General features: G+C 41.9%; 2 protein-coding genes across 2 annotated transcripts; both read left to right on the forward strand.

Annotated features, from left to right (window-relative positions):
- Nucleotides 1-1,876: 1,876 nt before the first annotated feature.
- LOC309385243 (E3 ubiquitin-protein ligase TRIM39-like) lies at nt 1,877-9,989 on the forward strand (the record flags this gene model as incomplete). The annotated part of the gene is made up of 7 exons (XM_081939475.1): nt 1,877-2,290; nt 3,450-3,545; nt 3,849-4,079; nt 5,576-5,598; nt 7,031-7,149; nt 7,964-7,996; nt 9,450-9,989. The coding sequence occupies 7 exons, from the start codon at nt 1,877-1,879 to the stop codon at nt 9,956-9,958; spliced, it is 1,425 nt and encodes a 474-aa protein (XP_081795601.1). The 3' UTR covers nt 9,959-9,989.
- An 8,107-nt stretch (nt 9,990-18,096) lies between these two features.
- LOC309385244 (zinc finger protein RFP-like) lies at nt 18,097-26,933 on the forward strand (the record flags this gene model as incomplete). Its single annotated transcript, XM_081939476.1, has 7 exons — nt 18,097-18,510; nt 19,665-19,760; nt 20,307-20,537; nt 22,028-22,050; nt 23,438-23,556; nt 24,350-24,382; nt 26,171-26,933. 7 exons carry the CDS (start codon nt 18,097-18,099, stop codon nt 26,659-26,661), a joined length of 1,407 nt encoding a protein of 468 aa, XP_081795602.1. The 3' UTR covers nt 26,662-26,933.
- Between the last annotated feature and the right edge of the window lie 504 nt (nt 26,934-27,437).

Below are 27,437 nucleotides of genomic sequence, written 5' to 3' on the forward strand. Positions count from 1 at the left end.
GATGGGATATAGTCAGTAATTCAAGACACAGATATTCACCATAAAGATTTGGTGAAACCATACGAAACGCTTACGTTGTTCTTCATTAGCCTTGAATTAGTGCAGGACACTCTCCCATTGCCATCAATATCATCTTTTCATCAATCATTACCACAGTCTTATTGGTTTGATGAGGAATCTGAAATGGCATTCCTCCCTCCAGACTGAAGTCGTAGCATTTGCTCACACCTGAGAACCAATGTTACCTTTCTATTGTGGCTCTTCAGCTTTTCTTCCTCCCCTCTCCTGAGGTTCCCTGCCAGCTCTTAGTAACGTTGTTAAGAGCTTAGGTTAAGTCAGTATGTGATTTTATTTATTTTATTTATTTGTTTAGTTTGTCAAACATGTAAAAGATAACAGGTATAAGTATAAACGTAAGTTAGGCACACTTGATGGGCTGGCTTCTAAAGCAAGGTCATGGCACACACTTGAGAGTAAATCAGGAAGCCTGTAATTCTGGGGGCAAGAACGCTTATCAACAGGACATTTGCATGTGTAAAGCTTGTAGCAATTACAGATAGTTAGACAACTTGCAGACCTCAGCTAAAAGTTAGAGATGGCCTGCATCAAATGAAATGTGTAATAGATAACTCCTGGGGCATTCATTAGCCAAGGCTTAGGAATAGGGACAGCTAGAGACCAAGAGAACAAATTGTATGTGATTTTATTTATTTATTTAGTTTGTCAAACATGTAAAAGATAACAGGTATAAGTATAAACGTAAGTTAGGCACACTTGATGGGCTGGCTGCTAAAGCAAGGTCATGGCACACAATTGAAAGTAAATCAGGAAGCCTGTAATTCTGTGGGCAAGAACGCTTATCAACAGGAAATTTGCATGTGTAAAACTTGTAGCAATTACAGATAGTTAAGACAACTTGCAGACCTCAGCTAAAAGTTGAGCAAATGAAATGTGTATTAGGTAACTCCTGGGGCATTCATTAGCCAAGGCTTAGGAATAGGGACAGCAAGAGAACAAATTGTAGAATTATTACTAAAATGTTTATTCGATGATATTTCTTTTTATCTCACCTTGTCCCACCTTCTCCTTTATTGAATATGTATAAAGCTTTCCTAATACTTTGTTCTTGGCTCTTGGCCTTTTGACCAGGAACCCTTTTTTTCTTGGAATACTCCAATAAAAAGCAATTAGAAAACCTGCATGTCATGTCTGGCGTCCATTGGATTCGGCACCAGGCTCAGACCCGAATTGGGGACAACACGCTGCTTTGCTTACGCATGCCCCTTATTTCTTATACTTTACATAAGAATACACTTTATACCAGTGGTTCCCAACCTTTTTTTTTTGGCCATGCCCAACTTAAGAATCTCTAAAGTCCTGATGCCCCCCACCCCACCTATAATTCTTACTTTACTCAAAAAGCGAACTCCCCTCACACAGAGGAAGCCACTAACTTGGTTTAAACAAGGTTCAAATTGCACCCATTAAAAATCAAAGTGCCCCACTTCCCTTGTGGTTGGGAACCACTGCTTTATACAAATGTATAGATCCTTCCCCCACTGGGATCAATTGCAATTGATGGGAGGCCCGTCTCTTGGACGCTTGCTTCTCTCCAGTTTTTTAAAACAATTTTGCTTTTAACGGCGTTATTGGGCCAATAAGAATTGATCGGGGATCCGTCCCGTGGCTCTTTGCTAATTTCCAATTTCTTCTTTTCAAAACACTCCCTTTTTCCTTTAAGCTGACCGCAACAGGAACAACAAATCATCTCGGTTTCCCAACTGGGCAGAGTCCAAGGACGGTCACCTCACTTCATTTGCAGGTAAAGAAACGAAACTTAACTTTCATTTTCTTTCTCCCGGCGGAGGAGGCGGCGATGGCGACCGAAGAGTCCTTGCAGGATTTCCTGGAAGAATCCACCTGCTCCATTTCCCTGGACTTCTTCAAGGACCCCGTGCTCATCCCGAAGTGCGGCCACAACTTCTGCCGGGGCTGCCTGACCCGCAGTTGGGGGGCGTCGGAATCGGAGGCTTCCTGCCCCCAGTGCAGACAGACCTTCGCGCCCCGCAGCCTCCTCCCCAACAGGCAGCTGGCACGGGTGGCTGAAGTAGCCAGGCGATGTGGAGGGACTTGGGGCGAGGAAGGAGGGAGCTTCTGCCCGAAGCACTGGGAGCCCCTCAAGCTCTTTTGTAACGACCACCAGACCGTCATCTGCGTAGTCTGCGACCGATCCAAAGAGCACGAGGGCCACTGGGTGATCCCTGCGGAGGAGGCTTTCCAGAAATACCAGGTAGGAGTCAGCCAGGAGGAATCGCTGCGGAGGGGCGTCCAGATCCTTGCTCTTCCTGGCCATCCTGAGATAACTTTACCTACTTCCCCTGTTGTCGGCAAACTGGGTTTAGCCTGGCGCAGATGCCAATCAGAATCAGACTGGAGAGGCCTTTCAAGGGACTTTTCTTGGAGTATTTCAACAAAAGAGTCTCAGCAGCTAAAGGAGCAAAGACCCCATAAGAATTAATCATTGGTTCCTTGCCACGTGTTTCTTTTGATTTCTTGTCCTGGCGTATTTTACCCTCATTCCTCATACACTGCATATTTATCTAAGAAGCTGTCTTATCAAAAGTGCTGTGTGTTTTATTATTATTATAAGCTAGAAGTTACCAAAGTTTTCCTCGATGTGCCTTAGCATTCTTCTAATGGAGTCCTTTTTACTTGTAACTTTCTTGTTCCTAGGCAGCAGTTTCCCCCCATTCCTTACTGGTCTTATTACACTCATCTGCCACTTTCTGCCTCAGCCATTCCTTTAACAATAGCTTTAGATTTACAATACTCCTTGACTTACAACCATTTGTTTCCTGACTGTTCAAAGTTACCTCCATTGAAAAAAGTGACTTATGACAAATTTTCACACTTACGACCATTGTAGCATCTCTGTGGTATCTGATCAAAATTGTGACGATTGGCAAACGGCATCGATTTATGATGGTTGCAGTGTCCCCATCTTGCTTAGCAACGGAAATTGCCTGTAGGGAGAAATAGGCTCCCTTTCCACATTTGCTCTAGAGCAAAATTGTCATGGAGTCTTCCAAAATCTTAGTAGAGGCCCCGAAAAACATTCCTGATGGATCAGCCCAAACTTTCATTTCTCAGTGATGCTTCTGGGATGAGTGCAACCAGGAGACTCAAGCTGCTCCCTTTAATGCCCTTGCAGGTAGTCCTCGACTTAGAACCATTTGTTTAAGTGACTGTTCGAAGTTACAACATCAATGAAAAAAGTGACATATTTTTCACACTTATTGCAGCATTCCGTAGTCTCATGATCAAAATTTGGGCGTTTGCCAACTGTCATGTATTTATGAGGATTGAATATACTGTATCCGCTAACTGGGTCTTCCCTCCGATGTAATTCTGTATGGAAAAGAAACTCAAAACTTGTATTTTCTCTTCAGATGAAGGTGGAGGATTGCCTGAAGGCTCACAAGAAGCATAAAGAAAAAATAGCTACGTACAAAAGAGACACAGAGGAAACAGTGCAGGAGATGCTTGTAAGTATTGATCCAACAGTGAGGCGCTTCTGAGCCAATAGGGAGGAGAACCCCATCCACCACCTTTAATAATAGGCAGTAATCCCTGATTACCAAGAAAAATTTCATGAGAGATCATTTAAACTGGAGACTTTTTCTATCTTTTTAGAAACCTTTTTTAAATTTCAAAAGGGATTTTTTTCTCCTTAGGAAATTCTCCCACCTGGATTCTTCAAGGAATCCATTTCATTATTATAACAATAAAAATAAGTAAAATAATTAAAATAAAAGTTTGTCTTTTGCTTTTTCTCTTTTTTGTTCTAGGAACTCATCAAACAATTGAGAGAAAATGTAGTGTCTGAATTCAGAGAGCTACAACTCTGGTTAAAAACACAGGAGAAGCTTCTATTGACTAGAATAGAAGAAACAGAGAAGGATATTATTGGAAGAAAGGAGAAAGGTTTGGCCAAACACATGGAGGAACTCTGCTCTCTTGATCATCTCATCCAGGAGATAGAAGAGAAGCTTCAGCAACCAGCCAGCAAACTCTTACAGGTCAGGCAGGAAGTGGAGAACATAGAATCCTAGACCTGGAAGGGACCTTAGAGGTCTTCTAGTCCAATCCTCTGCCCAAGGCAGGAGACAAGAAAAATGCTTGTGCAAACTGTTATTGGAATCCTCCAGTGATGGAGCATCCAGAACTCAGGGACGGAAGCTATTCCACTGATAAATACTTGTCACTGTCGGGAAATTCTTCCTTATTTTAGGTTGGATCTCCTTGTGATGAGCTTCCACCCAGTGCCTCTTGTTCTGCCCTTGGGTGCTACGGAGACTAAATCAATGCACTTTTCTCCATGACAGCCATTCAAGTATTGGGAGATGGCTGTAGTGCCTTCCACAGAGTACTCTTTTTGACACTTTCCTGTTTTTCCCTTTTTCATAGATTTAGTCGAAATTATAATAGTGAAAAGTACAAATGAAAATAAAGAAAATAGGGAAATGGAGAAGGATAAGAATGGGAAAGGGTTAGGATAAAGAAAAAAGGAAAAATGTCTCTGAACTTTTTTTCTGCACAGTAAAATACAATATAAAATTACAGCCTCAACTTTTTATTTTTGCACATTTAGTCATTATTAGCCATGTCTAGAAAAAACAGATGAGTCTAAAAAGGAAAATCAAGCAACAAGAGTTCATTTTGTTTCTATCTCGAACACAAAGTTTAGAAGCTGCTTCCAACTAGAAACAATGGGTCATATCTAATTGCAGGACTCAATTTTGTTATTTTTTCTAGCTCCATCACTTTTTCCATCCATTCTTCTCTTGTGGAGATTGATATATCTTTCCATGTCTGCATGCAGGATTCTGGCTGCACTCGACCAAGTTCAAAATCTTTTTTTCAACTCCTCATTTAGAAATCTTTTTGATTCTTTCTATGGAAAGGAACGGTCACTAAATGAACTCATTAGCCAAGGACTACCTGTAACGGCTAATGTTAGGGATGCATAATGTAATACAGAAAAAGCAGGACATGCGAAAAGCAAGAATTCAAAGTACCGGTCACTGTCTCTGTATATTCTTCACAGTTTTAAAAATGCCTGCTTAGGGTTCCTATCCCCTATTAGGGGATGTGGTTTGTAGGGTCTCCCCCTCCCCTTAATCTCCAGGGCAAGGAGAAACCCAACACTGAAGACCTTCTACAAAGTTTTATAACCACTTGGATTTCCCAAAGTGCCTTGATTCTGGAAGTGTAAATGCAGGGGATTTTTTTTTATCCTATTGATGCACTATTTTGTTTTTCCAATATTGTAATTGTGTTGGATTCAATCGGGGTATAATTTTTCTTAGGCAAAAAAGTAAAAACAATACCTCTCCAAAAGAGGTTGAACAGCTGCGGGGAAAAGAGCAATGGGATTTTTTTTCATTGAAAAAATGGAAGTACTTTATATGTTTGTTAGTGTCTGATTTTCCACTCATTTATTTTGTGAATGTAAGAATTTAATTTTATGCATAGGAAATGGTTCCTTTCAATGCTTTGTCTCTTTTATTTTCAGGACATTGGAAGCGTCTTGAAGAAGTAAGTAAATCCACCCTTTTCTTTATAGTCTCAGAGATCAGCAGCTCCTCCAGCAGTTTTCCTATTTTGGAAAGTTCTGTTTCTATTTAGCAGTATTTGAATGTAAAGGTTTCGTAATGTGTTATCGGGGCTTTTTAGATAGTTCCTCAGACAACCTTATAATTAGTATAATAACAGTATAATTAGCAACATTTGATATGATCAATTATTATGGTTGGTTTCACAGTCAGCCAGATTTTTAGATTGAAATTTGAATGTTTATCCACCTATTGAGTCCTTCCCAAGAAGAGACAGATGTTTGATGGTTTTCAAGGTATCATTGTAGGATGTAAGCTATTCCAAGTAATGCAAGTATCATAAATACATGCCAGTTTCCAAGCACCCAAACTGTGATTACAGGGACACTGTGACAGATGTTAACTGACCTTTCATTGCATTACCTTTAAGTTTAAATTTATTGTCACTGAACCTCATACAATGAAATTAAATGCCATCTTTAGTGTACAAAACACAAAGAAAACAACAATAATAATGCATCACAAAAACCATTGACTTGATTCAGTTGACTGAGTTTCATGATTAATGAGTAAAAGTTTATAACAATAATATTAATACAAAAACACACATCTTCGCATTCTACACAATTGAATTGAAAACCCCTGATACTGCATTAGTATTGCACTATACATTAGAGTTCAACATAGTTCCTAATCTGGGATGGAAGCTGTTTTTCAGCCCATTCGTACTTGTTTTTATTGTCCTGTACCATTTGCCAGATGGCAATAGTTCAAAAAAGGGTCTCCAGGATGAGATGGATCTTTAAGAACGTTTTGAACTTTCTTGAGGCAGCGGGAGCTATAAAGCTCTTCCAAAGAGGGGAGAAGGCAACCAAGGATCCAACACGAGTCCGAAAGCTCTGAAGAAAAAACCTCTGGTGACCAACCCAGAATGGATCCTGTCGCTAGCCAATCCTCAAGCACCATCTGATGGTTTAGAAAGCTTCTTCTATTGGCAGGTTGATAACGGTTACAGGAACTGGGCATGACGGATCTAGGGAAGAGAAGGACCAGGGGAGACAGGATGGCAGTGTTCCAATATTTGAGGGTCTGTCACAGAGAGGAAGGAGTTCAATCTGTTTTCCAAAGAACTTGAAGGCCAGACAAGCAATTATGGATGTAAAGTGATCGAGGAGAGATTCAACCTAGAAATTAGGAGAAATTTTCTGACGGAGGAGAATGAACCACTGCAACAGCTTTCCTTCAGACATTGTGGGAGCTTCATCACTGGAAGCTTTCAAGAAGAGACCGGAGTGCCATCTGTCAGAAACAGTGTAGTGTCTCCTACTTGTGTGTGTGTGTGTATGTGAGGGGGTTTGGACTAAATGACCTACAAGGTCTCTTCCAACTCTTATTCTGTTATTTTGTCTTGCCAGGTACCAGGCTAAGGAAACATATGAGAATCCGGTGGATTTACTTCTAGAGCCGAAGTGGACAATCTGGGATTACAGTGATATCACTGTGCTTCTGAAAAGTGCCATGAAAAAATGGAGAGGTAAAAAACAGCCACCAGGGTTTTATGCTGGATGACACTTTGAGCATCCAAGAGAGATTCTCAGTTGGTGTCACGTGGATCAAAGAGGGATCAATTTCAGGATCAGTGGTGAAGTTATCATTGTAAATTGACAGTACCTGTATTCTTTGAATCTCAAATCCATATGCACTGATCATTGGGAAAGCAATAAGTTTCCACTAAGTATAATGGAATATATACAGGTGATTCTTGACTTATGATCTCATTTCAGCTGAACATTTCTGTTGCTAAGCAAGGCAGTTGTTAAGTGAACAGTGCCCCATTTTACGAATGTTTTTGCCACAGTTATTCACAAATTCATAGCTGTTAAGTGAATCATGGCTGATAAATGAATCTGGATTCATGCATTGATTTTGCCTGTCAGAAGCTCCCCAGGGAGGTTGAGGAGGACAATCCCAGAACCATCAGATGCTGCAACCATCGTAAATACAAGCTGGTTCCCAGTGCCCGAATTTTGATCATGTAACTGGGGGGGGGGGGGGGGGGCTGCAACAGTCGTAAGTGGGAGAACCAGTCATAAATCACTTTTGTCAGTGGCGTTGTAACTTCACTACACAAATGGTTGAGAACTACCTGTATACGGAATATATAGTAGAATATATTTATACCTGATGGAATATATAGAGCCAACAATGGCATTTTGGCTTGAGGCTTTCCATATTCCTTATTTCCTGATCTGAGGCCAAGGAAAGCAAACCAGGGTATCTGAAGGGAGGCCCTTCTGGTGCTCCAATTCCAGTGATGAGATGCTGAATTCCTCCCTTTTCTTTCCCAGATACTGTGGAAAGTGGACTTCAACTACACAAAGGTAAATATGAGTTATAGGAATTGGAATTGTTTATTATTTTAAGCTCTGATGCCAGTAACTTTTAAGAGAAACATCATAGATTAACAGAAAAGAAAACTATAGGATTAGGTACCTTAAAGACTATGATGATCCACTAAACTTTAATGATTTTATGATGTATAAAGAATTCCTATTTATATGTAAAATATGAGCTTATGCAGCGGAGACAAATCCCTTGTGTGTCTGATCACACTTGGCCAAATAAAGCTGCTGTTCTGTTCTGTTCTACTCCTCTATGCCTACTTCACTCCACTCCACTCTCCTCCATTCTGCTCTGTTCCATTCTACACATCATCTAGAAAACTGAAGTCAATCTTGGTGTAGAATGAAATATCTGAACAAATGGGAAAATATGGCCTGGGACTGAAAGAAACATAGAATTCCTATGAAGCTAGGTTGGAAGCCCATTGAGGCCCATCAGACTGAGGTTTCCTGTGCAAGATCCTCCCCTTTTGTACATGTCTGTGATACCCTAATGCTTGTAGAGAAAAGGGCGGAGATTCCTCACATTCCATCCTATGTCCCAAGTTCCCTCAGGCGGATTCTTCTGACTCTGCCAGTTCAGAATTGAAACATGGCAGCCTCTTGCTCTGCCTGATCCTCTGGATTAATGCTCCAGGTAGAGTCCCTCTTCAACCTTGGCTCTCACCAAATCAGTGAAGGCAAAGCCAACCACCCTTCACTCCCAATCCCATTAATCTCATCTGCAAGAAGGTAGCTAAAGAGAATTATGCATGGAGGCTGGAGCACTATGAAGTGTTTGAAGGACTTGGCCAGGGGTCTTCAACCTTGGCCACTTGTGGACTTCAGTTCCCAGAGTTCTCCAGCCAGCATGGCCTAGCTGGAGGGCAATTAGCAGAGGGAGGGACACATGGGATACTAGAGACTAGGTGAATTGACCAGTGGAGTCAGGGAGATGAAGATCTTAGCGGAAGGGCCAAGAGAGGTACAGGTAATGAATGGATCCTGAAAGGCATGCAGCTTAGTGGCAACTGAAAGGGAGGCAGATGGACTGGAAGGTGGGGAAGGTAACCTAAGTGAATGAAAGGAGAAGGCCAGAGGGGCACTGAAGAGGCCAGCAGTTAACAGAGGATGGGAGTAAGACAGTGAGGGAGCCCAAGTGCTTGGAGGAAAGGGAGCAGAGAGGACCTAGAGACTAGCAGCCCCATCAGGGGAATTCTGGGAGTCGAAGTCCACAAGTCTTACAGCTGCCAAAGTTGGAGGACTCTTGACCAGACAATGGCTTAGGTGTTGTTTAAAAACCGAGTCTTTCAGTCCTAGAGGGGTTTTTTTTGGGAAGCTGAACTCCATTCACACAAGAGGCCTTAGGGTTAAGCTCTTGGGGGTGAAGACACAAACTAGGCCTGCAGCTGAAGCTCTTGTTTTTTCTCCTTCCTTCCCTTCCCTCTTACAGTGAATGTAACTCTGGATCCAGAAACAGCCAATCCTGGCCTTGATGTCTCCAAAGATCAAAAAAGTGTCAGAAGAGTTAAGCCAGTTAAAGGAAAATATCCTGTCCCAAACAGCAAGGGATTTGTATATGATCCTTATGTCCTTGGCTGTCAGAGGTTCTCATCAGGGCGACATTTCTGGGAAGTTATTGTAGAAAGTACAAAATGGGGTGTAGGTGTTGCCAACGATCCACTGAACTTAACAAATGTTGATGAGCAGACCAGGTGCTGGGTGCTTGGGGAATATGAAGGGATATACATGGCCGGCTCTCCATCAGAATTCTCTGACGTGGTTCTGAGTGAGAAGCCCACAAGGATCCACATCTCTCTCAACTGCGAAGTGGGACAAGTGAGCTTCTTTGATGCCAGAACCGCAGCTCTGCTCCATACATTCTCAGACGCTTCCTTGGTTGGAGAGACCCTTCGGCCCTGTTTCTATTTGTATGAAGGCGACTGCATGACACTCCCCTAAAAGAAGGGAGAACCATAGGCAAAACCTTGGGAAAATCCCTCTTTGCCAAGCGGGGATCTCTGAAAGCCCTTAAAGGAGAGTTTCCTCTTCTTCCTTTATTCTTCTATGCCACCCTGATCAGTCAATCAGTCTATAAAGGAATAACTTGATCATCATTTCTATTTCTCTGCATAAAGAAACCGAGGTGTCCTAGGAGCTTTATAGGCTTTAGCATCATGTGTTCAGGTGTATCAGCATTAAAGGTACCTTACAGCTAAGCCTGTCAATCATGATTTTATATGTCTGTCACAGCTCTCCATCCCATTTATGGCTCATGCCTTATTTGTTTCATGTTAGCTGCAATCAATGGTTGTGTAGATGTCCATAACTCGGTATATTCTGTAATCTTTCCCTTCTTTTTTTTCTTTCCTTCTCCCTTTTTAACCGGTTTCCTTTTGTCACATAATTGTCATAATCCAACAAACTCTAGTAGGGCTTCATCAAATATTACACTCAATATAAGCTTTATGGCCTCACAGGATTGTTGATGTTTTTAAACAAATCTTAGGCCTTTTTCTTTCTTTCTATACATACGTAAGTTATCTACAACAGCTGGACTACTGATTGTGAGATTGATTGTAATTTTATAGGCGTCTCGTGGATTTAAGTTCCTTCTTTTACAATTTTATGCCAATAAATGTAGTCAGTGCAATACATAGAAACAGAAAATGCACAGAAAACAGAAAAAAATAAAACATCTGTTATCAAGATAGAAAACATGAGCGCTATATGTCCTAAATGTGTCTCCTGGCTCAAGCCAAAAATAAAAAAAGAATTGTTAATAGAATTGTAAAAATGAAATACATTATTAAATAAATACATTAATTGAGAAAAACACTGTTTTTCCTTCTTGCTTTAAGCCACTCTGCCATTTATTGAATAACTAAAAGTAACTTGAGTAAAAGAAGAAGCCAATCTAGAGTGGTGGTGAAGAAATCAAGCTACAAGCCATGAGTTATAATCCTGCCTTAGGTACAAGGCCAGTTGGGTGATCTTGGACCTGTTACTCTCACTCAAAAAATGCTGTATTCAGGGTATAAGATGAGCCCAGATTTTCAGCCTCTTTTTTGAGAGAAAAAGGTCCGTTTTATACTCTGAAACATACGGTAACTCCAGTGATTCACTTAACAACTATGACTAGAACAGTCATAAATGGGGAAAAACTCATTTAACAGCTGTCTCTCTTAGCAACAGAAATTTTGGGCTCAAAACCAAAACCAGAAATATTTTCCTGGGGATTTCGCCCGAAACCTATAGTAAAGGAAATGCATACTTAATGATACATGTACTAACTGCAGCTAGAATTGTATTTGCACAAAACTGGTGAAGAGTGAAGAGGTCTCTACTGATGAGAATGAGATTAGGAAAATATTAGAATGTGCAGAAATGAATAGATTAACGCTGCCTATCCAGGAGAATGAACAAACTGAGTATTATATGACATGGGAACTTTTTTATGGATGGTCTGAGAACAAAAACAGGAGTTAGAAATAAATGGAGATCAGTGAAATGTAGAAAATATGTTAAGGCAGAGATGTAAACTATATGATTTTTACTAATATGACTGACAAGGCTATTGTGTTTAATATTATTATATTCATTAGAATATATGTTAAGAGGGAGAAATGAAATAGGTCTATTATGCTTCTCATTCTTATTGTAAAATTAGAGAATTAACATCAGTGTAATGAATACTTACACCTGCTTGGAGGGTGGGAAATTCTTTACCCAGCGGCCAGGCTTGGTCAAACATCAGCGCCTCCACATGGGAGAGAAGCCTTACGTGTGCTCAGAGTATAGGAAATGTTTTTCAGACAGCTCTTCCCTCGCCAGGTACAAAAGGGTTCACACGGGGGAGAAGCCCTATGTCAGCGTTCCAAACATCATCCAGAATTAAAGTTCCAATTTAATAAGACAGACATGTTGGCACATCTGTGGAAACCGGAATCTGAAAGCTTCCTGGGTTTCCACCCAGTTGAAAGTTCATGATCTTGTCCCCACACCCACAAGTCCATCACATGGTCCAATCTTCCTCTGCCACACGGGCATTTCCACCCATCTAGTTCCGGTCAGGTGCAGAGGTGCTGAGACAATGGATGACCTTGGGGTTCTAGAAAGGAATGTTTTATTTTAACAACAACACATTCTACTCCTCATTATCCCCCCTCCCAATTCCCCACTAATAAAACAGCATAGTAAAGAAAGAGAGAGAGAGTGTGGCAGGCCAAAGATCCTCAAAGGAATATGACTGCAGGCCTGACACCCTACGCGTGTTCCGAGTGTGGGAAACGCTTTTCAGACGATCCAACGTCTTGGCTCACAAGCGAGTCCACAAGGGGGAGAAACCTTACAAATGCCTGGAGTGCGGAAAGTGCTTCACTCACCGGTCGCACATAATGAAACACCAGAAATTTCACATGAAGGAGAAAGTCTCAAAATACCAGCCACCCCTGGGAAAAATCACACAAATGTCACCGCGTCCTAAAACAGTCAAACATGATATACTCTCAGCCTTCTGAAGGACATTTATGTTTCCTGAACAGGGGTTTGGAACCGATTACTCACAGGGCCACGGTGGCTCAGTGGCTAAGTCGTTGAGCTTGTCGATCAGAAAAGTTGACAGTTCGGCAGTTTGAATCCCTAGCACCGTGTAATGGAATGAGCTCCTGTTACTTGTCCCAGCTTTTGCCAGCCTAGCTGTTCGAAAGCAAGTAAAAATGCAAGTAGAAACATCGGGACCACCTTTGGTGGGAAGGTAAGAGCGTTCCATGTGCCGTCAGCATTTAGTCATGCCTGCCACATGACCATGGGGACAGTCTTCAGCTCTTTGGCTTTGAAATGGAGATGAGCACTGTCCCTAGAGTTAGGAACGATTAGCACATATGTGTTACCTTTACCTTATCAATTACTCATAACTAGGGATACAAAATAAATACCTCTGGTGTTTAACAAGTATGACCCACCCATTATTCTGCATTTTGGGGGATAGTTTTTAAGGGGCCAAATGGATGCCTTAATTTTTGCAGAGGCTGCTGTATGCTCTTGACTAAAACCTTTGCTATACTGCCAGGCATGGAAATAAAATCAGTGCTGGCTTTTCTGCATCGTAAATTCATATTTAATTTCCATTGAAAAGCCCTTGGATTTGACAAAATACTGCAGTCACTGAGTGGCAAATAGGTTGACTGAATTTGTGGCTCCCAGATCTCAAATTACAGATAGTCCTTGCTTAGTGGCTTAGTGACTGTCTCTATACAAAGCTAAAAGACATAAATAAAGTGCTATGGAGAACCTATTTATTTAAGTAAATTTAATTTGCTGCTTGTCTTGCTGCAGAGTGACTCTGGGTAGCTTAAAACATTAAAATAAAATGTACGTGTGTGTGTGTGAGTGTACAAGAAATTCAAATATGAGGGCCAGTATTGATGGATGGATGGATGGGTGTCTGTGTGTCTGTGTGACAGAGAGAGAGGGAGAGAGAGAAACAGAGAAGAGAGAGAGAGAGAGAGAGAGAGGAGAAGCTAGTCCTCATATCTTGCTTTGTTGCACTGCAATTTCTTTCCACTTCCTCAAAAACCAGAATGAAAGCATATAGAAATCATAATCAAGGAGCAAAAACGTTAGTCACTTTTTTCCCCCTCCTGAATCCATGAGTAAGAAAAATCCTCTTTGTTCAAATTCCTGGAACTCTTAGTGCTGGATGTTGTCATTAAATAAGTGGTATTTATTAGGATTTTTGTTGTACAAGTCCCTTGTCTATTTCACAGATTTTTACCCAGGATGTAGATGGCAAACTGATCTGTATTAACAAACCATTCTAACTAACCCTGTCAGCTGCCATCTTATGCTTGCTTGTACTTCCCAATGACAGACTTCCATGATCAGTGGAGAGAGGGGGGGAATGAAGGGGGGAATTCTTGGGGAGATGAAAGTAATGGCTGTATCTCCTGGAGATGCTGCCTCAAGATCACATAGCTGGAAGAAGGAGGGAGACATATCCAAAGCTGGACTGACCATTATGAAATCATCTTGCCTGAATCATGGGGCTGGGCAATGAGAAACAGTTAAGGGAGGAAAAAGTTGAACCTAGGAGATTTGGGCGCGTGATTCTCAGTTCTGGCTTTGCACTACTGCAGTGCATTTGATCTCTAATAAAAATATATACCTTTCTCAACAGATGGAACCAAGGATTGTTTCTATTAAGTTGTGGCAGGTCCGACAAAGCCTTTTTAAAGCCAGCAAAACCCTGACTGGATTTGTTTGGCCATGATGGCTCTAACACGGAAGGTTTTAAAGAAGAGAATGGACAACCATTTGTCTGAAATGGTATAGGGAAAGGGTGTCAAACACGCAGCCGGCAGGCTGGATGAGTCATGTGATGGCTACCCCCACCCCCGGTTTAGTGAAGGGAAAGTTGTGATATGTCACGTGACGACGTGATGCTGTGAGTTTGACACCCTTGGTATAGGGTTTCCTGCTTGAGCAGGCGCGGTGTTGGACTAGTAGACCACCAAGGTCCCTTCTAACTCTACATTCTTTCCTGATGTGACAGCATCCAGACCTGTTTAAACTACAATGCTCAGAACTGGCCAGGCTTGCTTGAATTCGGGTAGTTGTAGTGCCAAACCTCCAAAAGTGATGCCAGGCTGGGCGACATTGCCCAAGACTTCCAACTTCAAGCATCCTATCCTTCGCCCTTTACATTCTTTTTCCCTTTCTTCGCCCCAAAGAAAACATACTATATTTTTCAGAGTATAAGACGTACCCTTTTCCCTCAAAAAAGAGGCTGAAAATCTGGGTGCATCTTATACGCTGAATACAGCATTTTTTTGCCTCCCAAAACCCAGTCCCCTTCACTAAAATGGCATGGCAGAGCCTTTGGGAGGCTTATAGAGTGTTCGTAGGGGCTGGGGAGGGCAGAAATCCCCCCCCAACCCCCGGGAGCACTCTACAAGCCTCCTAAATGCTATTCATGCCCCTTTTTTGAAAAAAAACCTGGCCCGTTTTCGCAAGAAACGGGCCGTTTTGGGGAGGTTTGCAGAGTGCCAAAATTTTATTTTAATTTGCCTCTTCAAAATCTTGGTGTGTCTTTTACTCCGGTGCGTCTATACTCTGAAAAATATGGTAACTCTGGATCCTGACACAGTGAATGCTTAGCTAGCGCTCTCCAAAGACAGCAGAAGTGTGAAAGTGGGAGGAGAGATTCAGGATATTCCTAGGAACTCTGAGCTATTCAATCCCTGTTTCTACATCCTGGGACAGGAAGGTTTTTCAAGTGGGAGACATGTCTGGGATGTCAGCATAGGAAGAGAGTATTGGGGTGGCTAAAAGATCTGTAAAAGGGATGCGGTGGTTCAGTGGCTTAGATGCTGAGCTTGTCGATCAGAAAAGTCGGCAGTTCGGTAGTTTGAATCCCTAGCGCGGCGTAATGGAGTGAGCTCCCATTACTTGTCCCAGCTTCTGCCAATCTAGCAGTTCAAAAGCACGTAAAAATGCAAGTAGAAAAATAGGGACTACCTTTGGTGGGAAGGTAAAAGCATTCCATGCGTCTTCTGCGTTTAGACGTGCCGGCCACATGACCACGGAGAGGTCTTTGGACAACGCTGGCTCCTCGGCTTTGAAACGGAGATGAGCATCGCCCCGTAGAGTCAGGAACGACTAGCATGTATGTGTGAGGGGAACCTTTACCCTTACCTGTAAAAGATCTGTGATGAGGAAGAATGAGGAGGTTGAATATGGCCCAGAGGTTGGCATCTGGTTCTTTGGGAACTGGGGAGAGGGTTACTATACCTCAGACCCCCTGAGTACCCTCCTCTGGTCCTGAACGAGAAACCCAAAAAGATCGAGCATCTCTGAACTGTGAAGGCAGGCGGGTGATCCGTGCCCTGCTCCATGTATACAGATAGTCTTCGACTCACAAGAGTTCATTTAGTGACCGTTCAAAGTTTTGCAAAGGAACTTGAAAAAGTGGCTTATGACCGTTTTTCACAGTTATGACATTTGCAGCGGCCCACGATCACGTGATCAGAATTCAGGCACTTGACAACTAGGTTAATCTTTATGACGGTTGTAGTGTCCCAAGATGATGCGACCTTCTGACAAGCAAAGCCCATAGGGAAGCCAGATTCACTTAAGAACTGGGATACTAACATGTCAACTGCAGTGATTCACTTAACAACTGAGGCAAGGGGGGTCCGTTTTCACTGGCAAAGGGTTGCAGGTGGTGGTTGCAACTGAAAATGGAGCCTGGGAGGACCATACGCGGCTCTCCCGAGCTCTATTTTTGCTGGCAGAGGCATCACGGGGCAGACCGCTGTTTCCAGGGCGGTCCGGCGGTCCAGATGTAAGCACAGACCTTGAGTTTGACACCCCTGATCTAGAGGCAATTAGACAAGCTGTGATGGGCCATCAAACCAAAGAAAGAACATAGGAACAGACTGTTATTCTCATAGGAGAAGGGCAAATTTTTATTTATACTCCATAGATTTCATATTTTATCTGCTAAATAAACCTCTTGTCGAGCTGTATTTATCTTTGCATAATAGGATGGGATGCAGTCAGTAATTCAAGACACAGATATTCACCATAAAGATTTGGTGAAACCATACGAAACGCTTACGTTGTTCTTCATTAGCCTTGAATTAGTGCAGGACACTCTCCCATTGCCATCAATATCATCTTTTCATCAATCATTACCACAGTCTTATTGGTTTGATGAGGAATCTGAAATGGCATTCCTCCCTCCAGACTGAAGTCGTAGCATTTGCTCACACCTGAGAACCAATGTTACCTTTCTATTGTGGCTCTTCAGCTTTTCTTCCTTCCCTCTCCTGAGGTTCCCTGCCAGCTCTTAGTAACGTTGTTAAGAGCTTAGGTTAAGTCAGTATGTGATTTTATTTATTTGTTTAGTTTGTCAAACATGTAAAAGATAACAGGTATAAGTATAAACGTAAGTTAGGCACACTTGATGGGCTGGCTTCTAAAGTAATTCAAGTGGCACACACCTGAAAGTAAATCAGGAAGACTGTCATTCTGGGGGCAAGAACGCTTATCAACAGGGAATTTGCATGTGTAAAACTTGTAGCAATTACAGATAGTTAAGACAACTAGCAGACCTCAGCTAAAAGTTGAGCAAATGAAATGTGTATTAGGTAACTCCTGGGGCATTCATTAGCCAAGGCTTAGGAATAGGGACAGCTAGAGACCAAGAGAACAAATTGTAGAATTATTATTAAAATGTTTATTCGATGATATTTCTTGTTATCTCACCTTGTCCCACCTTCTCCTTTAGTGAAAATGTATAAAGCTTTCTTAATCCTTTGTTCTTGGCTCTTGGCCTTTTGACCAGGAACACTTTTTTTCTTGGAGTACTCCAATAAAGAGCAATCAGAAAACCTGCATATCATGTCTGGCGTCCATTGGATTCGGCCCCAGGCTCAGACCCGAATTGGGGACAACACGCTGCTTTCCTTAGGCATGCCCCTTATTTCTTATACTTTACGTAAGAATACATTTTATACCAGTGGTTCCCAACCTTTTTTTTTTGGCCACGCCCCACTTAAGAATCTCTAAAATCCTGATGCCCCCCACCCCACATATAATTCTTACTTTACTCCAAAAGTGAACTCCCCTCACACAGAGGAAGCCACTAACTTGGTTTAAACAAGGTTCAAATTGCACCCATTAAAAATCAAAGTGCCCCCCTTCCCTTGTGGTTGGGAACCACTGCTTTATACAAATGTATAGATCCTTCCCCCACTGGGATCAATTGTAATTGATGGGAGGCCCGTCTCATGGATGCTTGCTTCTCTCCAGTTTTTTAAAACAATTTTGCTTTTAACGCCGTGATTGGGCCAATAAGAATTGATCGGGGATCCGTCCCGTGGCTCTTTGCTAATTTCCAATTTCTTCTTTTCAAAACACTCCCTTTTTCCTTTAAGAAGCCAGAGAAGCTGACGGCAACAGCAACCACAAATCATCTCGGTTTCTTTCCTGGGAGGAACCCGAAGACGCTCACCTGATTTAGAGAAAAGAAGAGAAACTTAACTTTCACGCGAAACTTAACTTTAACTTTCTTTCTCCCGGCGGAGGAGGCGGCGATGGCGACCGAAGGGTCCTTGCAGGATTTGGTGGAAGAAGCCACCTGCTCCATTTGCCTGGGCTTCTTCAGGGACCCCGTGCTCATCCCGGAGTGCGGCCACAACTTCTGCTGGGACTGCCTGACCCGCAGTTGGGGGGCGTCGGAATCGGAGGCTTCCTGCCCCCAGTGCAGGCAGACCTTCGCGCCCCGCAGCCTCCTCCCCAACAGGCAGCTGGCGCGGATGGTGGAAGTGGCCAAGCGATGCGGAGGGACTTCGGGCGAGAAAGGGGGGAGCTTCTGCCCGAAGCACCGTGAGCCTCTGAAGCTCTTTTGTAACGACCACCAGGTCCTCATCTGCGTGGTCTGCGACCGATCCAAAGAGCACGAGGGCCACTGGGTGATCCCTGCGGAGGAGGCTTTCCAGGAATACCAGGTAGGAGTCAGCCAGGAGGAATCGCTGCGGAGGGGCGTCCAGATCCTTGATCTTCCTGGCCATCCTGAGATCACTTTACCTGCTTCCCCTGTGGTTGGCAAACTGGGTTTAGCCTGGCGCAGATGCCAATCAGAATCAGACTGGAGAGGCCTTTCAAGGGACTTTTCTTGGAGTACTTCAACAAAAGAGTCTCAGCAGCTAAAGGAGCAAAGACCCCATAAGAATTAATCATTGGTTCCTTGCCAGGTGTTTCTTTTGATTTCTTGTCCTGGCGTATTTTACCCTCATTCCTCATACACTGCATATTTATCTAAGAAGCTGTCTTATCAAAAGTGCTGTGTGTTTTATTATTATTATAAGCTAGAAGTTACCAAAGTTGTCCTCCATGTGCCTTAGCATTCTTCTAATGGAGTCCTTTTTACTTGTAACTTTCTTGTTCCTAGGCAGCAGTTTCCCCCCATTCCTTACTGGTCTTATTACACTCATCTGCCACTTTCTGCCTCAGCCATTCCATTAACAATAGTTTTAGATTTACAATACTCCTCGACTTGCAACCATTTGTTTCCTGACTGTTCAAAGTTACCTCCATTGAAAAAAGTGACTTATGACAAATTTTCACACTTACCACCATTGTAGCATCTCTGTGGTAACTGATCAAAATTGGGACGATTGGCAAATGGCATAGATTTATGATGGTTGCAGTGTCCCCATCTTGCTTAGCAATGGAAATTGCCTGTAGAGAGAAATAGGCTCCCTTTCCACATTTGCTCTAGAGCAAAATTGTCATGGAGTCCCCCAAAATCTTACTAGAGGCCCCTAAAAACATTCCTGCTGGATCAGCCCAAACTTTCATTTCTCAGTGATGCTTCTGGGATGAGTGCAACCAGGAGATCCAAGCTGCTCCCTTTAATGCCCTTGCAGGTAGTCCTCGACTTAGAACCATTTGTTTAGTGACTGTTCGAAGTTACATCAATGAAAAAAGTGACATATTTTTCTCACTTATTGCAGCACTCCGTGGTCTCATGATCAAAATTTGGACATTTGACAACTGTCATGCATTTATGACGATTGAATATACTGTATCTGCTAACTGGTCTTCCCTCCAATGTAATTCTTTATGGAAAATAAACTCAAAACTTGCATTTTCTCTTCAGATGAAGGTGGAGGATTGCCTGAAGGCTCAGAAGGAGCAGAAAGAAAAAATAGCTACATACAAAAGAGACACAGAGGAAAAAGTGCAGGAGATGCTTGTAAGTATGGATCAAAGGATGAGGAGATTCTGAGCCAATAGGAAGGAGAACCCCATCCGCCACCTTTAATAATAGGCAGCCTATGTTTTAGTACAAGTTCTGACTTAAAGGAAATTCAAGATAAAGACGGTGTTAGGGCAGAAAACTTGTTCTTAACCTGGGGATTTAGATGTCACCATTGGCTGAGTCAGAGTTGGGTTAAATGCACCTGTCCCATGAGTTGTGTTTTATGCTTGCTTAATAAATTAAGACAAACCATATTTCATCTTATGGAAAATATTGTGAAGTCAAACATTTTTCTGTCTCCTTTTTTGAAATCCCCGATTGCCAAGAAAATTTTCATGAGAGATCATTTAAACTGGAGCCTTTTCCTTTATTTTTAGAAAACTTTTTTTTAATATCAAAAAGGTTTTTTTTTTCTCCTTAGGAAATTCTCCCACCTGGATTCTTCAAGGAATCCATTTCATTATTATAACAATAAAAATAATTAAGTAAAATAATTAAAATAAAAGTTTGTCTTTTGCTTTTCCTCTTTTTTTGTTTTAGGACCTCATCAAAGAAGAGAGAGAAAATGTAGTGGCTGAATTCAGAGAGCTACAACTCTGGTTAGAAGGACAGGAGAAGCTTCTATTGACTAGAATGGAAGAAACAGAGAAGGAGATTATTGGAAGAAAGGAGAAGGATTTGGCCAGGCACATGGAGGAACTCTGCTCTCTTGACCATCTCATCCAGGAGATAGAAGAGAAGCTTCAGCAACCATCCAGCAAACTCTTACAGGTCAGGCAGGAAGTGGAGATCATAGAATCCTAGGGCTGGAAGGGACCTTGGAGGTCTTCTAGTCCAATCCTCTGCCCAAGGCAGGAGACAAGAAAAATGCTTGTCCAAATTATTATTGGAATCCTCCAGTGATGGAGCACCCAGAACTCAGGGAGGGAAGCGGTTCCACTGATAAATACTTCTCACTGTCAGGAAATTCTTCCTTATTTTAGGTTGGATCTCCTTGTGATGAGCTTCCACCCAGTGCCTCTTGTTCTGCCCTTGGGTGCTACGGAGACTAAATCGATGCACTTTTCTCTATGACAGCCATTCAAGTATTGGGAGATAGCTGTAGTGCCTTCCACAGAGTACTCTTTTTGACTCTTTCCTTTTTTTTTCTTTTTTCATAAATTTAGTCGAAATTATAATAGTGAAAAGTACAAATGAAAATAAAGAAAATAGGGAAATGGAGAAGGATAAGAATGGGAAAGGGTTAGGATAAAGAAAAAAGGAAAAATGTCTCTGAACTTTTTTTCTGCACAATAAAATACAATATAAAATTACAGCCTCAACTTTTTATTTTTGCATATTTAATCATTATTAGTCATGTCTATAAAAATAGATTAGTCTAATAAGGAAAATCAACAATTTATTTATTTTTTTATCTCAAGCACAATGTTTAGAAGCTGCATCCAAGTAGAAACAATGGGTCATATCTAATTACAGAACTTAATTTTGTCATTTTTTCTACCTCCATCACTTTTTCCATCCATTCTTCTCTTGTGGAGGTTGATATACCTTTCCATGTCTACATGCAGGATTCTGGCTGCACTCGACCAAGTTCAAAATCTTTTTTTCAACTCCTCATTTAGAAATCTTTTTGACTCTTTCTATGGAAAGGAATGGTCACTAAATGAAGTATTTAGTCAAGGACTACCTGTAATGGCTAATGTTAGGGATGCATAATGTAATACAGAAAAAGCAGGACATACGAAAAGCAAGAATTCAAAGTACCGGTCACTGTCTCTGTATATTCTTCACAGTTTTAAAAATGCCTGCTTAGGGTTCCTATCCCCTATTAGGGGATGTGGTTTGTAGGGTCTCCCCCTCCCCTTAATCTCCAGAGCAAGGAGAAACCCAACACTGAAGACCTTCTACAAAGTTTTATAACCACTTGGATTTTCCAAAGTGCCTTGATTCTGGAAGTATAAATGCAGGGGATTTTTTTTATCCTATTGATGCACTATTTTGTTTTTCCAATATTGTAATTGTGTTGGATTCAATTGGGGTATAATTTTTCTTAGGCAAAAGAGTAAAAACAATACCTCTCCAAAAGAAGTGGAACAGCTGGGGAGAAAAGAGCAATGGGATTTTTTTTCATTGAAAAAAATGGAAGTACTTTATATGTTTGTTAGTGTCTGATTTTGCACTCATTTATTTTGTGAATGTAAGAATTTAATTTTATGCGTAGGAAATGGTTCCTTTCAATGCTTTGTCTCTTTTATTTTCAGGACATTGGAAGCGTCTTTGAGAAGTAAGTAAATCTACCCTTTCCTTTATAGTCTCAGAGATCAGCAGCTCCTCCAGCAGTTTTCCTATTTTGGAAAGTTCTGTTTCTATTTAGCAGTATTTGAATGTAAAGGTTACATAATGTGTTATCAGGGCTTTTTTCCTCAGACAACCTTAGACAACAGTATAATTAGCAATATTTGATATGATCAATTATTATGGTTGGTTTCACAGTCAGCCAGATGTTTAGAGACAGATTTTTGATGGTTTTCGAGGTATCATTGTAGGATGTAAGCTATTCCAAGTAATGCAAGTATCATAAATACATGCCAGTTTCCAAGCACCCAAACTGTGATTACAGGGACACTGTGACAGATGTTAACTGACATGTCAGTGCATTACCTTTAAGTTTAAATTTATTGTCACTGAACCTCGTACAATGAAATTAAATGCCATCTTCAGTGTACAACATACAAAGAAAACAACAACAATAATGCATCACAAAAACCATTGACTTGATTCAGTTGACTGAGTTTCATGTTTAATGAGTAAAAGTTTATAATAATAATATTAATACAAAAACACACATCTTCACATTCTACACAATTGAATTGAAAACCCCTGATACTGCATTAGTATTGCACTATACATAAGACTTCAACATAGTTCCTAATCTGGGATAGAAGCTGTTTTTCAGCCCATTCGTCCTTGTTTATATTGTCCTGTACCATTTGCCAGATGGCAATAGTTCACAAAAGGGTCTCCAGGATGAGATGGATCTTTAAGAAGGTTTTGAACTTTCTTGAGGCAGCGGGACCTATAGAGCTCTTCTAAAGAAGGGAGAGGGCAACCAATGATCCAACACGAGTCCGAAAGCTCAGAAGAAAAAACCTCTGGTGACCAATCCAGAATGGATCCTGTCGCTAGCCAATCCTCAAGCACCAGCTGATGGTTTAGAAAGCTTCTTCTATTGGCAGGGTGATAACGGTTACAGGAACTGGGCATGGCTGGTCTAGGGAAGAGAAGGACCAAGGGAGACACGATAGCAGTGTTCCAATATTTGAGGGTCTGTCACAGAGAGGAAGGATTTCAACCTGTTTTCCAAAGCACATGAAGGCCAGGCAATGAATAGTGGATGGAAACTGATCAAGGAGAGATTCAACCTAGAAATAAGGAGAAATTTTCTGACTCAGGAGAATGAACCACTGCAACAGCTTTCCTTCAGACATTGTGGGAGCTTCATCACTGGAAGCTTTCAAGAAGAGACCGGAGTGCCATCTGTCAGAAACAGTGTAGGGTCTCCAACTTGTGTGTGTGTGTGTGTTTGTGTGTGTGTGTGTGTGTGAGGAGGTTTGGACTAAATGACCTACAAGGTCTTTTCCAACTCTTATTCTGTTATTTTGTCTTGCCAGGTACCAGGCTAAGGAAACATATGAGAATCCGGTGGATTTACTTCTAGAGCCGAAGTGGACAATCTGGGATTACAGTGATATGACTGTGCTTCTGAAAAGTGCCATGAAAAAATTGAGAGGTAAAAAACAGCTGCCCGGGTTTTACGCCGGATGACATTTTGAGAATCCAAGAGAGATTCTCAGTTGGTGTCATGTGGATCAAAGAGGGATCAATTTCAGGATCAGTGGCTCAGTTATGATTGTAAATTGACACTACCTGTATTCTTTGAATCTCGAATCTATGTGCAGTGATCATTGGGGAAGCAATAAGTTTCCACTATGTATAATGGAATATATACAGGTGATTCTTGACTTACGATCTCAGTTCAGCTGAACATTTCTGTTGCTAAGGAAGGCAGTTATTAAGTGAGCAGTGCCCCTTTTTTGCCACAGTTAATTCAGAAAATCACGATTTTTAAGTGAATCGTGGTTGATAAATGAATCTGGATTCATGCATTGATTTTGCCTGTCAGAAGCTCCCCAGGGAGGTTGAAGGGGACAATCCCAGAACCATCAGATGCTGCGACCATCGTAAATACAAGCTCATTCCCAGTGCCTGAATTTTGATCACGTAACTGGGGAGACTGCAACAGTCGTAAGTGTGAGAACCGGTCATAAATCAATTCTTTGAGTGGCGCTCTAACTTCACTACACAAATAGTTGAGAACTACCTGTATACGGAATATATAGTAGAATATATTTATACCTGATGGAATATATAGAGCCAACAATGGCATTTTGCCTTGTGGCTTTCCATATTCCTTATTTCCTGATTTGAGTCCAAGGAAAGCAAACCGGGGTATCTGAAGGGAGGCCCTTCTGTTGCTCCAGTTCCAGTGATGAGATGCTGAATTCCTCCCTTTTCTTCCCCAGAGACTATGGAAAGTGGACTTCAACTACACGAAGGTAAATATGAGTTATAGGAATTGGAATCGCTTGGTATTTTAAGCTCTGATGCCAGTAACTTTAAGAGAAACATCATAGATTAACAGAAAAGAAAACTATAGGTTTAGGTACCTTAAAGACTATGATGATCCAGTAAAGTTTAATGATTTTATGATTTATAAAGAATTCCTATTTATATGTAAAATATGAGCTTATGCAGCGGAGACAAATTCCGTGTGTGTCTGATCACACTTGGCCAAATAAAGCTGCTGTTCTGTTCTACTCCTCTACGCCTACTTCACTCCACTCCACTCTCCTCCATTCTGCTCTGTTCCATTCTACACATCATCTAGAAAACTGAAGTCAATCTTGGTGTAGAATGAAATAACTGAACAAATGGGAAAATATGGCCTGGGACTGAAAGAAACATAGAATTCCTATGAAGCTAATAACATCCCCTTGATTTTACTGCCTGATTATAAGTTGATGAGAGACCAGGTCTTTGGAAGCAGAGAAATTAGGTCCTTTGGGTCAAAGCAAATAGCAAGGTTGGAGGATCAAGGTTGCCTCCACATTGAGGCCCGTCAGACTAATGAAAGCAGAGATTTCCTGTGCAAGATCCTCCCCTTTTGTACATTCCTGTGACACCCGGATGCTGGCAGAGAAAAGAGTGGAGCTTCCTCATCTCCCATCGTGTGTCCTAAGTTCCCTCTGGGGGATCCTGCTAAGTCCTCAACTTGCGACCGGTCCTAAAGTCCTCAACTTACGACCAGCCGCAAGTCCTCGACTTATGAATGAGAGTCAGCAACAGCTCAGCCGCTACTGATTGGCTGAATCTCTGTACATAGTTTGTTGTTGTTGTTCTACTGAATAAAATAGCTGTTCTTCTTACCACAGCTGCCTCATGCCTCTTCAGGCAATAGTGAATCTAGCAGATCCTTCTGACTCTGCCAGTTCAGAATTGAAACATGGCAGCCTCTTGCTCTGCCTGATCCTCTGGATTAATGCTCCAGGTAGAGTCCCTTTTCAACCTTGCCTGTCTCACCAAATCAGTGAAGGCAAAGCCAACCACCCTTCACTCCCAATCCCATTAATCTCATCTGCAAGAAGGTAGCTAAAGAGAATTATGCATGGAGGCTGGAGCACTATGAAGTGTTTGAAGGCCTTGGCCAGGGGTCTTCAACCTTGGCCACTTGTGGACGTCAGTTCCCAGAGTTCTCCAGCCAGCATGGCCTATCTGGAGGGCAATTAGCAGAGGGAGGGACACATGGGATACTAGAGACTAGGTGAATTGACCAGTGGAGTCAGGGAGATGAAGATCTTAGCGGAAGGGCCAAGAGAGGTACAGGTAATGAATGGATCCTGAAAGGCGTGCAGCTAAGTGGCAACTAAAGGGGAGGCATATGGACTGGAAGGTGGGGAAGGCAACCTAAGTGAATGAAAGGAGAAGGCCAGAGGGGCACTGAAGAGGCCAGCAGTTAACAGAGGATGGGAGTAAGACAGTGGGGGAGCCCAAGTGCTTGGAGAAAAGGGAGCAGAGAGGACCTAGAGACTAGCAGCCCCATCAGGGGAATTCTGGGAGTTGAAGTCCACAAGTCTTACAGCTGCCAAAGTTGGAGGACTCTTGACCAGACAATGGCTTAGGTGTTGTTTAAAAAAATGAGTCTTTCCGTCCTAGAGGGGTTTTTTTGGAAGCTGAACTCCATTCACACAAGAGGCCTTAGGGTTAAGCTCTTGGGGGTGAAGACACAAACTAGGCCTCAAGCTGAAGCTCTTGTTTTTTCTCCTTCCTTCCCCTCCCTCTTACAGTGAAAGTAACTCTGGATCCAAAAACAGCCGATCCTAACCACCTTAATGTCTCCGAAGATAAAAAAAGTGTCGGAACAGTTAAGCGAGTTAAAGAAAGATATCCTGTCGAAAACAGCAAGAGATTTGTATATAATCCTTATGTCGTTGGCTGTCAGAGGTTCTCATCGGGGCGACATTTCTGGGAAGTTATTGTAGAAAGTAAAAAATGCCATGTAGGTGTTGCCAACGATCCACTGAACTTAACAAATGTTGATGTGCAGAACAGGTACTGGGTTTTGGGGCAATTTGAAGGGAAATATATGGACAACCTGGTCCTGAGTGAGAAGCACAGAAGGATCCGCATCTCCCTCAACTGCGAAGGGGGACAAGTGAGCTTTTTTGATGCCAAAACCGCAGTTCTGCTCCATACATTCTCAGACACTTCCTTGGTTGGAGAGACTCTTCGGCCCTGTTTCTGTTTGTATGAAGGCACTTGGGTGACACTCCCCTAAAAGAAGGGAGAACCATAGGCAAAACCTTGGAAAAATCCCTATTTATCAAGCGTCGATCTCTGAAAGCCCTTAAAGCAGAGTTTCCTCAGCTTTTTGCTACTTCATCTTCCTTTATTCTTCTATGCCACCCTGATCAGTCAATCAGTCTATAAAGGAATAACTTGATCATCATTTCTATTTCTCTGCATAAAGAAACCAAGGTGTCCTAGGAGCTTTATAGGCTTTAACGTCATATGTTCAGGTGTATCAGCATTATAGCTAAACCTGTCAATCATGATTTTATATGTCTGTCACAGCTCTCCATCCCATTTATGGATCATGCTTGTTTGTTTCATGTCAGTTGCCATCAATGATTGTGTACGTGCCCATAACTCGGGATATTCTGTAATCTTTCTTTTTTTCTCTCCTTCTCCCTTTTTAACCAGTTTCCTTTTGACACATAATTGTCATAATCCAACAAACCATTTTAAGGTTTCAGGAAATATTATACTCAACATAAGCTGTAGGGCCTCACTGCTGCTTTTTTTTTTCTTTACAAATCCTAGGCCTTTTTCTATCTTTTTATACTTACGTAGGTTATCTACAACAATCGGATTACTGATTGTAAGATTGATTGTAATTTTATAGGTGTCTCGTGGGTTGTAGTTCCTTCTTTTGCAAGTTTATGCCAATAAATATATTTTGTGCAATACATAGAAACTGAAGATGCGTAAAAAACAGGGGAAAAAATAAAACATACCATCTGTTATCAAGATAGCAAATGTAAGCGCTATGTG

Source organism: Natrix helvetica (genome assembly GCF_964273705.1).
Source record: "Natrix helvetica genome assembly, chromosome: 1".
Classification (NCBI taxonomy): Eukaryota; Metazoa; Chordata; class Lepidosauria; order Squamata; family Natricidae; genus Natrix; species Natrix helvetica.